Source organism: Aythya marila (genome assembly GCF_965140915.1).
Source record: "Aythya marila genome assembly, chromosome: 2".
NCBI lineage: Eukaryota > Metazoa > Chordata > Aves > Anseriformes > Anatidae > Aythya > Aythya marila.
The window spans coordinates 19,577,739-19,596,864 of record NC_139043.1 but is presented as its reverse complement, the minus strand read 5'-3'; the positions used below and the strand labels follow the sequence as shown (position 1 = coordinate 19,596,864).

The 19,126-nt window shown below is 34.5% G+C and overlaps 1 protein-coding gene across 1 annotated transcript in view; it reads right to left on the bottom strand.

Moving 5' to 3' along the window:
* The window catches only part of DNAJC1 (DnaJ heat shock protein family (Hsp40) member C1), a 98,824-nt gene that overhangs the window by 40,484 nt on the left and 39,214 nt on the right, over positions 1-19,126 (bottom strand). The window contains exons 4-7 of the mRNA XM_082753491.1: positions 14,373-14,538; positions 13,366-13,463; positions 12,242-12,335; positions 2,437-2,527 (exon numbers count right to left, since the gene is read on the bottom strand). Coding sequence (XP_082609617.1) covers positions 2,437-2,527; positions 12,242-12,335; positions 13,366-13,463; positions 14,373-14,538 — 449 coding nt within the window. The remainder of the gene's footprint in view (positions 1-2,436; positions 2,528-12,241; positions 12,336-13,365; positions 13,464-14,372; positions 14,539-19,126) is intronic.

Genomic DNA, 19,126 nt, shown 5'->3' with positions numbered 1-19,126 from the left:
AGATGAAACTCACAGTTATCTCTAATTGCACACAAAATACATTTCCTACAAATACAGCCTGTATTGTAAGTTGCTGTATTTTCTAAGGTAAACTTCTACAGTTGCTCTATTTTCCTTAGGTAGTAACAAGTGTTTTGAATTGACTGAGAAGTGATAACATAAACAGTGCAAAAGTGCCAAAAAATAAGTCAGTATTATGCACGCTTTTGATTTACCAAGAAATTACTTTTTCCCCACTCCTTACCAAATATAGCACTTCAATGACATCTCAGAACTGTCCTCTCTCTCTCTCCTACTTTGCAAATTGTATTTTCCTCCTCTGATATCCTTCTCTGGTTTTAGTTCAAGGCGCCTACAGAAGACTGCACAATTTCAGCAGGAAAAGCAGACAGACGTGGGGGTAAACTAGCAATTAGGTCATGAAAAAACAATCACTGTAAAACAGCTATTGCTAATCTGCATGAGATGCATTTACTCAATTAGATAGATGGATCTGTTATTATGAACTCACACTCTACGGATTGTCTCTAAAATTAAAAATGGGAACAAGCGATCACCAAACGCTCATTTGGTGATTTACAACCTCGCCATGCTATTCTGAAGTGTACAATACAGAGCAATATAATGAAATAAGCAAATTTAGCAGATGCTTTGCATGCAAGTTTCAGAGAAAAAAAGGTATTTATTTATTTATATTTTTTTTAATTTTTTGTCTACAGATATATCTTCTTGTTCCTCTGGAAGTCCCATTTCTTTTAAAAAATGAGAAATAATGGCTTGTTCTTTTGCCCTGCACTGTGCTGGTTAACCAAATTAATGCTATGCTAAATTTCAAACTCCACTAAGTACAGGTGGTGACTACCAGTCCCTCCTCTTGCTCCATGTGTGTGCCACTGGTTCACCTGACAGGCAGGGGGGTCAGGTGCCAGCTCTCATTCTGGTGTGACAGCAGACAGTGATGCTACTGTCACAAGTCACGAGAGGCCTGGGGGGGTTAAGGGCACCAAACCTGCACCTCTCGATGTGGGCACTGCTACTGGCAGGGGCCCACAGAAGAGGAGATGAAACCAGCAAATCCCACGTGACACCTGGCAGATCTGCACAGAGGAGAAACACCAAAAGGTGTTGACTGAAAGTGAAACTCAGCAATTCAGTGAAATGTAGGACCACACACACGATGGTTTTAATGACCTCCTACTTTCACTTGCACTTCTGTTTTCAGAAACTAGTCTTTTTAAAACAATATATACAAAGTACGTAGTAGTTCAAAGATTTCATCTATGCCAAACAATCAAAACATTGCTATCTGACAACAAATTTTTAATAACTGGAGTCAAGACCTATTGCGAGGGCCCATTTTGCGGTAGGTATTTCCTGCGTGATAGCAGGTCTCCCTAACAAGCATTACATGCACTCGTCTGCTAGATTTTGCCTGGGTCCACAGTGCTCACTGAGGTGCTGAACATTAGCCATTTTCTCAAAATAGATTTAGTTACGGATAAGTTAGGAATTATTGCTCAAGCTTCATCATGTTGCTGATTTTACAAAATTAAGCTATTTTGTAAATATAAATAATGCAGCTGTATTTTAAGTGCCTAAAGGCTTATGCATACTCAAAGCTAGGAAATTATTATAGGGCACTCAATGCACTTGTCAGAATAAAGGAACTTAAAAGCATGCACTTAAGTACAGTAAATAAAGCAAGCACGCACACAAACAAAAATCTTTTAAAATTGTCTTCAGAAGAGGGTAGGTTTAATCATTGTCAAAAGGAAATAGCTGAGAGAAGAAAAGGAAGTCACCTATAATTATTCTGAATACTTTATTACATGAAATGCTAATTGCCTTCTCTGGTCTTTTATAAGAGTATAAAGACTTTAAAGACATTTATTTCAACAATAGCATGAATCCATCTCCAAAGTCTGCATCCATGCTTTTGGAAATTCGAGTTATTTTCAATTTCTATTTGTACAAACTCGATTTATATAAAATAGCACAAAATATATCATTTTTAAAAGTTATTTACAGAAAAAAAGTATTACAGGAATACTCAAAACCGAGAGGTCACTTCTGAATATGTATACTTCAAGATCTATGCTTTTGAAATTCCCCTCTCCTGTAAAGCAACATCTCTAGCAAAGTATGCTTTTCTTGCTATATAGTTACAAGTATATAGTTACTATATAGTTATAGTTTTCTTGCTATACATAGTTACTATATAACTATAACCTGAGTTTTATGCTTCTGCAGAAAACAGCCAGCAGAGTACTGCAAAATTAGTCACCAAATTAAAAGCTCATTTAAATTCAACAGCAGTATAGAAATAAATAAAGCACATATTTTAGAAGATTACAAACATAATTTGTTCACATTCATGTCGTGGAGTAGGTACGTTATATTACATCTTGGTTTATTAAGACAGTGATAAAAACTCACTCTGAAGTGTTTCAAGTTCAGCCTTAGCCAGGGCATCTTCTTTCTCCTTCATTTTTGTTTCTTTATATTCTACATATAATTGTCTGGCATCCTTTAAGAAAATGTTGCAATGACATTAGCATCCTTATACAAACAAGTTATTCAACGGCTCTGCTTTAATTTCTCATTTAACCTCACAAAAAGATAAAAAGAAAATTCAAGATACATTTGTTTCTTGAAATACAGAATTTGTCAGTATAGAAATTATTTGCTTAGACTGTAGAACTTTTGTAGAATAAATGTTCTAATAGTGTAATAGTGTTGACATTATAGGTTATGATGCTTATTGACAACCTGAAAAGCAAAACGGTTAGAAAAACATTTCTCATCACTATTCACAACTTTTTAAGAGTCCATGCACCCACTTTGCTCACATCAGCAATCTGGAAGTTCAAAGAAGAAACAAAAGCTTTTAATTAGAGTACTATGTGCAGGGACAAAGGCAATTGCTAGGCAGTGATCTTACCACAAACTCATTAAGTATCACTAACTGCACGTTATGAGAACCAATGTATTTTTTTTTTTTTAGTAACTTCTACATTGCTATTATAGCGTTAAAAAGTGTTTTTTTTTTTTTTTTTTTTTTTTTTTTTTCCCTCCAGGGATTAGATTAGATTCTAATGTGAAATCTATTTAGTATATTTACACATAAAATTGGAAGTCCTGTCAAAAATCTCGTAAGATACAAATTTCCAAAATTTGATGAATTAGCAATTATAGATTTGTGTTGAAAGCTTTCCAAACGTGAGCAACCAGATTGCTGAATTAGGAGATATGGAGAGTTTTCTTACTCTCACTTACCAGTTTAAGAGATTTATATACTCATTCAAAATCAAAGAAACTATAATAGAAATACTGAAACAGGCAAACTATTACTTATTATTTCCAAACATGCAGAACAGTTCTTGTATTATACCAAAAATAATTACATGATTAGGTTAACCTCTTTTTTACTTCTTCACAGTCAAAAATAATTTTTCTCTTGTTATTGCATCACGGTCCCGCTTTTTACACATAATGTATGATTTAAATGTTAATGTAGAAGGTATTGTAAAACCTTGGTAAATACTTTTAGAATTTCAACTAGAATCCCATAAACCTGAAAATAAACTAGTCTTATTAAAAATGAAAAAAATAAAATCTTAATAAATTTTGGAAATAAAAGCTGAGTTAAGCAGACATGACTGCTGCATCTAATGGTGGAAGCCATATAGAAACGTGGCCTCCTGCAAAGGAGGATAACATGACCCAACAATTGTTCTTTGCATTACACTGTGTTATTTATCTACCTCTTCAAAGACACGTGAGGGAGATGGGACAACACGGAGGACAGAATTGTGTCCTAGCTCTGAGCAGAACGCCGTAATGTTTCGGAGAAAGCCCACCAATGTAAGTCAGCACTCCTGAACAATTCTGACAATAACATTACCTCTCCTTCCAAACTACTTTTTCTTACTCTGTCTCTTTACGCTTGGGCACAGTAAACAAGAATATACATTTCTCTGTCAGGATTACATAGGTCACTCTGAGCACAGAAGAAATTTCAAGGAGTTTACGTAACTTTTCACTACTGGCATACAACAGATGAGGGCATCTCATTTGCTTATGGTTTTGTTTTAGGGAATTAGGAAGAGGTGCTGGTTTTTAGTAAAACCAGGGCTAAAACCATTTAAAAGGGTACACCATGCAGGAGGATTACCATTTACAGCAGATATAAAGGCTTCAAAGAAATATATTCAGTTTATATGTTAAAACATACAATTACAAAATTCGGGTTAGCACTGGTTCTCTCTTCAGTTTACCTGAAATATGAAATCCCTACCACATATGGAAACTTTCCTTGCAGTCTCCAAGTCTGGACTATTTGCATTAGAAACAGAATTAAGAAACAGAAAGAGGCACAGCTGTAATGGTTAACTTCTGCTGCAAGTTGGAGACGTTTGGGTTGTGTGGCCTACACAAGCCTTAGACGTACTGATACGCTAAAAATGCTTTTGTTTAAGGCTATGACTTCAAAATGGCTACAATTAACCGGCATTTAAATTTAACCCATTTGACACTGAAAGCCAATATTTGATGCTAAATTCCGGTGTAAAATCCATTATTGCTTGTGGGATCTCCAGACAGCAGGCACTAGGGGGTAACTGTCAATCTCTCCAGCATGTCAATCACAGAACAATTGGAAATGTGGCTCAGATGAAAATGAGACACAATAGCTGAACAACAAAGAAAACTAGTCAGAAGCACGTAAATGAAATTTAGTGGCATTGTTGCTTTATAGATATCAAATGGATTATCGCTGCAAATGAAGTAATATGCAGGTAACAAATGCAGCACTGATCTTTTATCTTATTAATCGCAGGTTATTATTGCTGATACCATAATCACAAAAAACAGGCGTACTGAGCATTTTGAAGAGCCTGTGAAAATGTATACATATAAAGCAAAGCAAAAAATAAATAAGAATTGAATCAAAGTGGATTTTAAAGATTTGAGAACTGAAACCTTTCCACCAAAGCAGAAGAAATAGCTCTACAGGTTGTGAACAGGAATTAAAAGACATACCTGAATAAAGATTTTAGCCACAGACACAGACTATATGGATAAAATACCTGGGAAGTTACAATGAAAGAAACACTGGGAAACAGTTAAAAATAGGAGGTTCTTTAAAGAAAACTTCTGCCTCAGCATAAATCAGACCATTTCATTTTTTTCTCATTATTTTTCAATTGTATCAGTCTAAAAAATTAGTTTTCAAGCATATTCAGTTTCAGTAGTAAATTTCAAAATAAATTTATGTTCAGATTTTTTACTTTTCCAACCTGATAAACAATCACTTTGCCTCAATGCAAGTATTTTGGAGCCAAAATAATCTGAGAATTACCCTAAAACCAACAAAAAACATGGATACAGCCTCTTCCAACCTACTGCTCCTTCTCCAAGGTTCAGTAATTTTTTCTTTAAGAGCATCTTTTGTCCCCAGCAGTACAAAATATGCACAACCCCAAAATTTTATACTTGATGTGCACTTCAATAGTTAACAAACAAGTGACATTTTGAACCTTCTGGGGGTGGAAAGGGACAGAGAAAAGGCACGGGCAAATACAAAGCTTGGAATTATTCTAACTATTCCAGCTTACCTAACCAGAACAGAAATATTTTGTTCTCATTTGCAACGGGTTGAGAAGTTTTCAAAAAGAACACAAATACACTACTTTACTGCCAAAGCAGCAATATACGTGTAGTCAAGTAAGAATAATAATGAAGTGGGCAAAGACATGCTGGTTTATTATACTGTGATTCAAATATCCATTTTCCAATAGGAAACAGAATGAGAAGGGAGTGTATTAGAAACTCAGAATTGTGCTACTGGTATTTCTAAATTATATTTCATCTACCAGGTACAGGAAGTTCCTGTGATTACCCTTATAGCTAATTAAAATTTTCAAAAAGTGCTGCAGAAGAAAAATAAAATTGACAGATAAACACTTCATTAATGTATTTTCAATATTTCAACCACAAATAAGAATGAAGAATATTGTGGAATTCTTGTATTTCAGTCCTTCTCAATATGTGAGTTGTCTCCTGTTAATAAACTTGAGACTGCCAGGACAAAACTGCACTCATTATTGAGGTATGTACAAATACAGAAATTCTTGATACTGGACTTTTAAGTTTGTTTGTTTTTGTTTTGTTTTATTTTGTTTTTAATGATAGATACACTTTTTATTTAAACTGTGCTAATCCTGGAACTAAAATCTTCAGTTCTGAATAAGGCTCAGTCACTCCAACCTCTCCTTGACTTCTGGGAGGGTTACAAGGTTTTGTTGGTCTATTTGCTTTCTGAGTTTTTTTCCTTTCCTTTCTTTTTTTTTTCCTCCAGTTAATCTTCCTGGTCTACTTTAGAAAGACTGCAGATTAGAGAAATAAGTGAAACATTGGAAACAACTTGCATTATTGACCATATCTGAATCTTCATTACAGATTTTGTGATAGAACAAGCCTCACATTCTACATCTCAGGAGTGAGGGGCTAATACAAACAAAATGCACCCCCCTCTTACAGTTAACTGGAAGCTTTCCTACAAGCATATTTAAAATCAGTATAATGAAACCATTTTCTTTGCATTAATCTTAAGTCAATCTACCAATTTAAATATTCACATGAAGTTCTTGAACTGGTTTTTGTCTTTGAGTACAGTGTTCTTGTACAATTTGTACGCAAGTGACATCAGTCACAGAAGAGAGCACATTTGTATATGATTGTTGATGATAAAGGAGTAAAATTAAAATGATTGCAACATCCAACCTTCAATTTGCTATTTGTTTGCAATAAAATTGCCAGGCATTACACCACAGGAAAACCACTTTTTTTGATGGGCTTACACATCAGTATTATCAACGTGTTATGGCAAGAAATAATGTAAAAAAAGTTAAAACACTGATTTGAATGGTTGTTATTTTTACATGTTTACTCAAAGACAAACCAGTAAATAAATAGGAATTGCATTACTTCCTTCCTTTTAATCAGGAAATTATTTCCTTTGACCTTGGAATAATACTAGGTGTGGCCAGGCAGTTGGGGAGTGGTTCCCAAGCCTCAGATGCAGCAAGTGACCAGCAGCAGGCTGTGCTAATGCAGAATCTGCTGGGTATTCCAGATCCACAGTGGGAAAACAAAGGCAACCAGAAGGAGGAACTGTAGCCAGTGCTGCAAGGCCTCCCTGGGAACCTCATTCATACCCAGCGAAGCCTCACACCCCAAGAGAATGGTTCAATTCATTCAGAGCCAGTATCACCTTGTACTCACAGGCTACACTTGGAGCTACACTCCTTTAAAATGCTGAGATATTCAGACATATTGTGAGTAATTATTTGAGGGAGCAGAACAAACCTGGCTACCACAGAACAACACGCAATTAAAGGCAAATTTGTTTTGTGTCTTATGCTCACTTGAAACTTTTACTAAGCAACAAAGCACGTTTTTTCTCCAGAAAACCCTGTTAGAAGTAAATTATTTTTGTTCACTGGCATACATGCAGGATACTTGTTTTACCATCTACTCTCCTCTGACCTTTATCTTATCTTCTAACTGACCTTAGGGTCAAGAGCTTCATCCCTACTTTGGTTCTTGAAATAGCTGTGAAATAGCAAGAAACAGAGCAAATGGGCAATCACTTGTGCCACACATCTTGCATCTGCTCACCCTCCACAACTTTTATCAGCACTGGTGCTGTACAGTGCATTGGAATACCTCAAAACCCTGTAACCTCGGAATTGCTGAGATATTTAACCTTTGTGACTTGAACAAATCCCTCTGAAAATATATATTTTAAAGCAGACATTACTAAATGCAGTATTTTTTTTGAATCTCATATTGTGATTTTACATAAAGTCATATGTGAAGACAAAATCAACCACATAATTGTTGGCTGACCTAATCAAATCTCGTCTAAAAGCTAACTTTGCCAAAAGAGATGCCCTGCTGGCAAAGCCTCTAGAGTTTAATGACACATTGCCAATCCGTTTAAGGCCAGGGCTGAACCATCTCTAAGCAGGTGTTGAAATGTAATCATGGATTAAAAGAAAACCTGAGGAAAAAATGCCAAGAAATTAAACACCTCTGGGTCACTAGTTTGAATCTATTCCAGGCTACTAAATCAGCTTCAGTAATTACCATCTGGTAGTCTACATAAAACTAAATTACTGGCCTTTTTGTTTTAATTCACTTCATACTACACAAAGGTCTTTGTAAACAAAAGTTTCAATCATAATTGAAAGCTTTGTTCATAATCTCACTAGGTTATACCCAGTGCAGTTGCACATCTTGAGCTTGGACTGCCTTCTCATCGCTGGAGAGCCACCAGAAGTTCTTCTAGCAGCTCACTGATAGGGTATGCAACACACCTACATTATCACAGACAGGAGATAATAGGGAAATTTATTTTCTTAATAAGAATCCACATTTCTGTATGAAACAAACAAAAAATGCTTTCTGCTTCATTACTCTCAGAACAACAGTAGGATCATAATTCAACTAATAAAAAACATTTCCTAGCATTGAAGTTGGTGAAAAAAAATAAATACATTCCTAACTAAGCTTCACCACATAAAGCTGGATGAAAAATATTTGTCAGGAATATGAAGAAATGCTCTTCTCTTCAGTCTTCCAAATGAAATATTTTGTGAAGACTAAGGAAGAGCATTTTTAAGAAATACCACTTTTCTTAAACTGTCTGCACAACCCAATTAAAAACTGGTCAGCTATTTTGGGAATAAAATCCATTTTACACGACTTTTCTGCCACAAAAAAAAAGGATAATCACCAACACCACCTATTTATTTTACATGGACTATTTGAACTGAAATACTTGCACACTGTATTTAGCTGTTTAGCTGACTTTGTGAGAACAGTTTTCACTTCCAACAAGCATTTTTACTGAGTTTCTTGGTTTTTCAGTAGATAGCCTTCTTCCAGGTCATTCTGATGACCCTAGAAAAAACTTGCATTCTTTGTTCTATCTTTTTCTTGTGTCTTCATTAGAAGAATTAAAATTGGTAATAGTCCATGTAATTTACACTCCACTTAATGTTTCTTTCACATCACAGATATTTGATTTATGATACATTTTATGGATTCTTTTCTCTTCACTTCTTCAAACGAGCTTTAAGATGTTGTTTTCACCCTGACATTTAACTACACTAAATGCAGGGATACAAAAACCTATGTAGTCCCCCTCAAAATACAATTGTCAACAGTTAAAAAAACAATCATTTTTGAGTTTCTCTCATCCTCCTCTCACCCATTTTTCTTCCAATTTCTTGACATAAAATGCAGACTACAATAAAATGGCATAGGCCATCATGAGGGCATGCAAACAAAGCATTTTTCTTCAGTAAAGGCCCACCTTAATTATTTTAAGTGCCTCCTTCTGAAATCTGACATTTTGAAGGACGAGGGGAAGTAGGAGAAAGACACTCAATTGGATAAATGAGACTCAGGCATGGGCAGAAGCTCAGAAACCTGAATCCTCAGACAGAGCTGTTGTAAAAATAATATTCACTTTACTAATGGGTGGGATGCTAGGTAAAGGGAATCATCAATATGAGAAGTGGCAAAAAGTTTAAATTGACTTCATCCTCACTTTAAAAAGAGGTTTCCTTTGAGGAAGATCTTGTATGCACAGGCAGGTACTTTTGTTTCCTTCATTTGAAGAAACAGTTCAGCTATTTCATGACAGTCCTGAGGGATTTGAAACTCTGTAGCAGAAGCCACACTTAATTATAAGCATTGCTAAAACTCTTAATGTTTTCTGTCCCAATCATGGTTTATTTAAATATGGATGACATTTTTAGAACTTAGTCTACGATTGCATTAGCTGCAGATGAATGCCAGTCAACTTTGAAAATAATTTGTTGGCTCTTAAGTGACTGAAAATATCATGGAGATTAACTCAATAAACATCTAAAATCTCTAACAGCTATCCCTATGTCAACCCTTGTAACACCTTGTAACTAGCACACACAACAAGACTGAGTTACTCAGTACCTCAGATGTTGGCATCTCATCTTGTAGATAAGCTGCCCTAGGGATTGTACTTACTGAAAGCCTGAAATACTCTGAAACCTCAAACCTATGTCAGTGTATTATTGAAGTGAACAGCGTGTATATTCAATAGAGGATCTCTGTACCAGGGTAGAACCGCATGAGCACAACTACTCTTTTGCTAGATATTGATAACTGGAATTAAGATAGAACTTGCTGAAACCTTAAATACAACTAAAGGGCCCAGAAGTCCCTCTGTCCTGCTAGCTAAAACATACAAAGAATGTTTTGCACTGTTCTTTCAAGGAGCAGGCCCATCATGAGGTCACTGCTGCTCTCATGCTCTTCAGAAGAGGTCACACTACCTGTTTTAATTAATAAACTACAGTAATTCAGTTATCTAAAGTTCTGGATATTGTTAACATTGAAGCCTACTTATAATTTATTGCATTTTCACTTAAATAATTGGCAGGTCATCTTAAACAACAACAAAACGTACCCCACCATTAAGAACTAGAATAATTTATGTATGGGGTGATTCACTCTAGAATCCCATCTCTTTGCTTCGTCCAAAGCTTTTCTGCATTGAATTCCTCTAAATCCTGCTTCCCCTGCCACCATATCCCTGCTTGATGGTCTCCAATGGGACAGTTTGTTTTACCCTATCATTAATTTTATGGATTATGATACACAGCAATAGTTATTGATCTATAAAGCTCAAAACATCATTTTGGTTATATTAATCTGTTTCTGGGCAGTCTAGCAGAGATAGGACCTGCTGTCTGAACAGAAATCTGAAACACTTTATAATGACTTCTTAATAGACTCTCTCAAAATGAAGAAACAGAGAATATGACAACTTAAAAAGATTATTAGAAGTCCCATTTTAAATTTCTTGATGAATTTTACTATATCCTGTAAGATTTTTTAATATTTTTCAATTAAGGCAAAAGGGAAAGTACTGTAATTATAAAGAAAGTTTCAAAAGTACAGCAGCAGCAATTGGTGAAATTAATTCTTTTCCATCTGACTCACCTCAATCAAGGAGGTACATCAAAGCTTACTCTGGACACTTTAACAGTTGATTTAATTATGCATTGTCATTTTTACTTTAAGATCATGCAAAAAGATTAAGAAAGATTGCTTTAATAAAATAACCACACGGTCCTGATGAAACATTTAAAAGATGAAAGGGTATTAACTTTTGCATCTCTTTGTAGGAAAAGTTATAGGCTATAAAAATAGAAGCTGAAACACCAGAATTTTCTTTATTGCATTTATAACTTTTACAAGCGTTTTGGCTAACAGATTAGGAATTATGAATTATACACTTCTTTTAGGCTTGCACACAGAGAGAAAATGAACATTTATGCCATTTATACTTCAGAATTAACACTTACTACTTCTGTAAACCAAAGTAAAATCCACCTTAAATTCCCTGATCTCTATTCATTACTCAGCAGTGATTACAGTACTAAAAACAAATAGATGTGGTCAAGGGAAACGAAAAGAAAAAGTATCTGATATTTGAAGTTATTCTGATAACTGACCTTCTGACAATAATTATGCTGACTGAATATCAGCTAAATTTTAAAATTTATAGTATTCACATTAAAAAAAAGAAAAAAAAGAAAAAACACAACTATGGCCAACTTTGCCATGTTTAAGTATCTAAATGACAACAATCTTTGGTACTTTATTAATTTCAGATATAAATTTAAATATACGATTTAAAACAGGTAAAAATAAAAGATTGTTAAGATAGATATAAAGGTAAATGTATGATTATCCTGTGACTCAATTGAAAGCTCACTTATTCAGAAGTAATTTCACTGTTCTCTCAAATATAAATATATAGCATTTGCCTATTTGAGATAAAAATATTTTTGTTAACAGATTTTTTAAAAGACATTGTTATTTCTAATATAGGCGTGTATATATTTTAACCTTCTCCTACCATTCATTCCTGTACTTCTGCTCAGCAGGAACTGCTGCTGAATTACCTAAGCATGTTAAGATTAATAACCATTTTTAATATATTCATGTTTAGATGAACTTACGATACTAAATTGTCCTCAAAGAGTAATTTTATATAAATATATATAAATATAAAAATAAATAACATGTGCTTGAGCCTGAAAATTCATATAAACGTGCAACACACATGATTATTTATAACACCATCAAGAAAGATAATGTAACTTAAAAATATTAGTATTACCTGGAATAGCTGAGGTAAAGCTTTCACAGTGAGACAGAACCATATTCCCAGCTTGCACGGAAGTAAATCATGCCACTGTGGTTTGTCCAGTACTCTGCAGCCAAATAAAATTTAAAATATTTCAATATTGCCACAAAATCTCAACGTCAGAACTCTCCCATTATCCTTTAAAATGATTAGCACTTGTCAATTCATATAAAAAATATGTTTGGAATATTTAATTCAAAATATATAGCACAACAGCTAACTTCTAATCATCTCTGTATTTTAATCTCTTAAAAAGGGCTTTTCTTCAAGAAAATAAATTCATAAGGCACATAATCACTCAGTTTAAAAAAAAAGCTCAAGCCTCAATCAAGTGTTCACAAGTGCTGACAACCAGATATGAAGACTGTAGCATAAACAAAACAATACATAAAAATTAATGTCATTTGCAGTTCACTGAAGCATTACTCACTGATGTCATCAGGAAAGACGACAGGCAGAATGGTCTCTGATCTCCATCCTGCATTGATCCAGTTCATGCCCCTGCTGTGTGAACTATTTAAACCCTTTATTTCTTTCTATGAATCAATAGAAGAAATGGTGGTATCTTTTGGAGTGTCCTGAAAGTCACCATTTCCCTATGTATTTCTTAACTAAACAATAGTGTTAGAAGCCTTTACCAACACGCTCGTTTTTAAGTTAATCAGACAAAAGCATTAATTCAGACAAGCATTAAGAAAACATAAAAACTCCTCACACGGTATGGTAATAAATTACAGCTTAAATAAAGTGAAATTTCTTAATCAAAAGCAAATCTTCAAGGACAGGAAAAGTTGTAACATCTTATCAAAAACAAAAACAAACAACAACTTGTAGAAATAGCAGCCTTCTACAAGCAAGACACCTTTAATTTAGCCTTAATATTTCATTTATTGTTCATCTGCTGAATAAATACCACACATTTATTTACAAAATCTAAAACTGAAAGCACATCTACACTGGCACTTTATATCAGCAATGACCATTACAGATATTTTTCTTGTTAAAATATTTCGAAAACACGAGGAGAAAATTACAGACCTAAACCAGTAGCTCGTGAAATGCTTTAAAATGCAGAAAACAAAAGAGTTTCTTCCCACCTTTCATTTTTGTCAAGAGCAGCAAGTTTGGCTTCATCTGTACCCCTGCCTCCTGCTTTTTTCTTCTTCTCCCTCTTTTTTCTGGTAAGCAGTTCATCCTTGATGTAGAAAGAACTACGGTTACAGGTTATCATTAACATGTAAACCACAAATGTTACTGGGACTCTTCTGTGAAGGGTAAACATTAGAGTAGCATTTATGCAAATGTAGCTAGGGGTCCTACATGATTAAGTAAAATGATCTATCTTAACAATAACTGTTGCCATGGCACCCAGTCTTTAAACACACATGAAGTCCAGTTCTGTCACTCATGTGTATCTCCATAGCAATCAAAGTTTTCTAAGAGGAGAAAGCATTCAACTTGCCTTTCTCATTCATCAACTTCAATAATGCAGTAGAAAATAAAAAAGTAAACAAATGCTAACGGTTGAATATTTTTCAAATTATGCTTAGTTTTTGTTTGTTTGTTTGTTTTTCCTAGTCTAGCAATAGACTTTTACATGAGGAAAAAAAAAAAAACAACAAAAATGGTTTATACTGCTTACCAATGCTTATCCTGTTAACAAAAAGCCAAAGCAAAACAAAACAAAAAAAAAGCATTTAGCTAAGAACAAAGGCAAAGCAAGTATGACTTCTAAATGAATAAAAACTGATTATTTTTAAATAACATTAGGAAAACCATAAACATGACTACAGCAGCATGTGATTCTGCATCAATAGATGATAGAAGAGTTTTTATTCCTCTTCTTTCCTCCAGTTAGAAACCACAGAAGCATCTCTCTCTATTTATTAATGATTCTTGATAAAATAAGCAGGATTTAGATTACTATTTGTGATGTTGAGTATCTCATTCTGTATTTATCACCATTTTAAATGTTATCATTCTAAAATACGAAAAATCCAAATCTGAAGCAGGAAAACTGGTAGAGATCCCTATAATATGCAAACTTTTGCAGGGAATTCAATACTAATAATTGAAGCGAGTTTGATTTATTACCAATACTTACCAGCTGTTTTTCCAGGTAGATTGACCAAACCACAGCATAATGACCCACTGTGAGTATAATGAACAAGAGTAATGCCAGCTCAGCATTGCTCATTTTTCTCACCCGCCTGTAGTAGAATACAGGCTGTCGCCAATCTGGTAGTCCATTGATCAGAATATCATCATACCTACAGTAGCAAATATAACAGGCTTTCATGGAGAGCTAAAAATAAAATAAGCCAAACCATCCAATTATAAAAACAAAACAAATGACGGTCCACAGACTGCTTGAATAGAAGGCACACAAAAGATCATTTAGTAATTTCTTTTTTTTTTTTTTTTTAACACAGCAGCGTCTTGTTTTGTCAACTGCTAGGCTGGGACCTGGAAACAAACAAAATCCAGAACTAAACGCTGTGGAAATCTGTCCAGGCTTTGTTCAGAAAACCCAGTAACCCAACCGCTCCTGAGATGCGACTGATGAGCAAGGGGGCTGTGCTCTACCTGCCTACCGAGCAGCGGCCGGGCCTTCGTGAAGGAAGCAAACACCAGGCCACGAAGCACTAAATGCAAGGTAGCGAGGAACAAACGTCTCCGGCACTGTAACCCCTTTTCCCTTTTCCAAATTAAAAGCACGAGTGCTGGGGGGAGGGGGGAAGTATCTGTGCTTTTGTTTTGTTCTCCGGTGGCACCACGGCCATGAGGTGCTGGCAGAGCGAGTATCCCTTCTGGAGTCAGATATGAAATTGCGTTAAGGGCTTGATTATGTTGTTAGAAAACAAAGTTCACCACAGCTAGACGATTTTGATTTTCTATTTGAAAAGCTGTCTCCAGAATCAATCTATTCTAATACTGCTTAATTTTACTAATGCCACTGTCTCTATAGGAACCGTTTTTATGACAATTTGTCAGTTTTTCTCCACAGAAAAATCTTGAAGTATCTTACCATGTCTGCAGTGTCTTTTAATTACAGAACGTTAACATAATCAAATTTAAAAAATTAAACACAGAGGTGAGAAACTTACATTTTTTTCTATTAGCTACCTTTTCAGAGTGAAGTTTCAAACAGATCTATACAGCGAACTCCAAAACCTGTGTGCTCAAGACGCACAACCTGTTAATCTTAAATTGCACCCCACTCATTACATATTCCAATCACACCATTTCCAGAATTAAATCTGCACTGAAAGGCCTAATTTGGTGCAACACATTGACCAAAATATTTTAATTAAAAATATTCTGAGTTAGTCGCAGGCCTAATTACAGGAATAGAAATAGGGCCTATATTGTCATGCAGGTCAGTAGAACTCAGTAGTAGGTTTTTCTCAAGTAAATTGACCGATCCAGGAATAATAGCGCAGCTGCTAAACTGCCAGTCTTGACATGTAAATCAATTTAAATGCAACAACTGCACTAGCTACTTTGATAGTTATTAAATTGATACCTTGGAGATGTACTAAAAAAAAAAAAATTTCCACAAGCAAAATCATTTTTTTTTAAGCGGGAAAAAGAGGCAGTGGTTTTAAATTTTAAAAAATATCCTTTAATTCAGCACATCTAAACCTGACTTCTGATTAAACATTTGTTCAAGTTGCCAAGTGTTGCTAGGCTGTGTCTGTGCAAAAGCTTCAGCACCTCAAGGTTCTGCAGTATTCTGAATGGCACCCCAAGTAAAATTGGGATTGCAGAATTTTATCTTCGGTGACAATTATGAGGATACGAAGATTAATATCCGTTAACAGGAATTTTGATGTAATTTTTCCTTTCCCATTAAGTCCGAAGGAGGTTAACTACTGATGCTTTAACACAAATTCCTTGTTCAGAAAAAAAAAATAGCATGTTGTTTCAAAACTAAATCTCTCGTAACTTTTTCTTTAAGAATCACAGAGAGGTTTTAGCATTTATAAAAATATAACAATGTATTTGCAACATTTTATAGTTAAAATAAAAGCTAGAAATATCTTGAATATCTTAGAAACAAAACCACTTTTTAAAAATGGGTTGATAAAAAGCCTTCACAAAATATGTTCTGGTGAAAGCTTCAGGGAAATAAATATGTAGAATCCAAAAAGAACAAATTGTTTTCATACTACTATACATTTAATAAGCATTTGCTTTCTTATACAATAAGAAATGTTAATTGAGGCACCGAAAATTTGTCTACAAATTGAATAGGGTCCATATATGCTAATGGCAACAATACAGGAATACTCAAAAAAGCACTGGGAAAAAATGTTTGACAACCACATTCTATTATAAATTATCTGTTCAGAAAAAATAAATTAAGACAGCAGAGTCTCTTGCATTAAACACTTTAAACAGCACTCTGTATTTACTAGGCTATGTCCGCTGTTCAGAACAACAGTCTCCAAGGATTAAGTCTCAGAATCAATGCTCTATTGATTTTACTATCAATGAGCATTATGGCTCACACGACTGGCCATTTTAAGGGAAGATAGCTTCTATTATAACCCACTTTTTAGAATATATACTGTTAAAAGATAAATCACTGCTTTCAATACTAATTAAGCTCTGTATTTGAAAAATAAAAATATCAATGATTTTTAGGTTTTCAACTGGAAAACGATCCTACTGAAACTGAGAAGCTTCCCATAATTTTTAAATCTTACTTTCCAAATTTAGGATGTGGTTTAATTAAAAGTAGATTTCTCATTAAATAATTTCTTTATAGAAACCTGTATTAAGGACGAAGGATAGTCATGTGTAGAACTGCATTCAAAACTGAATTACAAAGCATTCTTTTGGTGACCTGTATTAATTGCTACCCTACGTAAGAAAAATCAAACTGAAAGGGAAATATATATCTGCAGTATTTTTTCTCAGACCTAAGTACACAGAATGCAGCAAATATTTTGCATGGGAGTATGCTTACCAGGTACCTCTGAAATGTAGAAGTCAGCAAACTAAAAACCCCCAAAGCACCAGTTCATAAACAAAAGGACGAATATATATAAATGTATAACTTAAATTGAATCTCTCTTTAAAAACTGGGGATTCTATACAAGACTTGGTTGTCTGCTGTAGAATGTAACCAATTGCATGACTATTAAAATTTCATTCTTCTGTAAAGTTTCATAAAATAGTTTTTAGAGCTCTTTGTAGAATCAATTATACTGCAAGAAAAATCCATTAACTGTGGTAGCTAATTACAGTATCATCTATTTAAATATAATTATAATTTACTCCTCCCTTTAATCAAGCCACTGCATTTCATATTTCAAATTATTTCAGAAATCTGATATAGTTTATATACTATAAGCTTGAATTAATGAGATCTATTCTGATCTATGGGAATAATCCACCAGTGTTTTTTATTCTAGGGGCTTTTTCTCCTCGAGCTGTCAAAGACATCCAGTTCAACGTCAGCCAGAACAATTTATTCCTATGAATATACACATGTAATTATAATGAGAGCTAAGATAAACACCTTTCTTACTCTAAACAAGTATATCTTGATTCCTTTACAAATGCTTCCTGTAATCAAGTCCATATTGTTAAAGAGGATAAGCCTTGTAGGTAAAGAGAAAGCTCCTTAAAATGGCAACAATGAAATTAACATCTAAGATTCTTGCCTAATTACAATTAATAGAACTGTGTAAACTTTTTCATAAATTAAAAATAATCAAAAAATAATAAAATACATCGACTTTATTTACCCTCAAATGACTTAGGTTCGTTTCCTGAAATACATAAGACTATCTCTGCATACCCTCCTAAAGAAACTTTTCTGTAGAATTTCATACACTCTGCAATGTTTACAGAGCATGAAGTATTAAACCAAGCTGCACGCATGCTTAATGTTAATGCTGTATTAAACAATGCTGCATGTACGTTTCATGTTAGAATATTACAATGTTATGATTACACAGCAGTTAAAATGTGTAAGTGAAAAGTACCACCATGGTGGGATTACTACAGAATATAGCACTAAAGAGTGTTCATGTATTTAGTATTCTTACTTATACAAGCAACTATATACCTTTCTCAAATAAGCAAGCCACATTTTAATTATAAAGCCTTGTATTAAATTTTTCAGTAGAACTATAATATTTTAAGAAAGGCTTCTGTCATCAGATAAAAATTCAGTGCTACATACAAAAAATAAAAGAAAAAAAGAAGAAAGGCTTTAAAAAAAATGATTACATTCAGCTAGCCAACAGATCTGCCTTTCAGAACGCTTTCTGTATACACACAAACAATTAACACCTCTGACATTCACCAAGACATGGAGGAAGGGTTTAATTAGACAGAGTTTTATTGTTTCAAAATGAGTTTGTCACTCACTTATACAGGGCAGGTCCTTATTCCTGCTTTAACTGTTTCTACCCTCTGTGCAAGCACCAAAATCAATGCCAGATTACATCACCTGAGATGAACAGGTCCAGCTGACTTCCCTGTATGAAGTGTCTAAAACCCGCTCTTCCCAAGGTGATGTAATCCCGTGCCCCAAACCATTCACATGTCCTTTTCCAAAGGGATTCCCTGCTAAACTGCCAGGATGTGCCACCAACTAATTTGCAAGAACTGGGACCGATTTCCCTCTCACCCCTGCAGGACTTTGAGTTACTTTAGAAATAAAAACTACCACACTGCCAAGGGAAAACAAAACAAAACAAAACAAAACACAAAAAACAACAAACTGGCAGAAAGCCTCGTTAAAGCAGACCCAGAGAGCTGTCTCTGGAATTAGGATAAAAGTAAATCAGTAAGCCCTGAGGTAGACAAAGGGTGCAGCATAGCTTTGCCCCTGTGCAC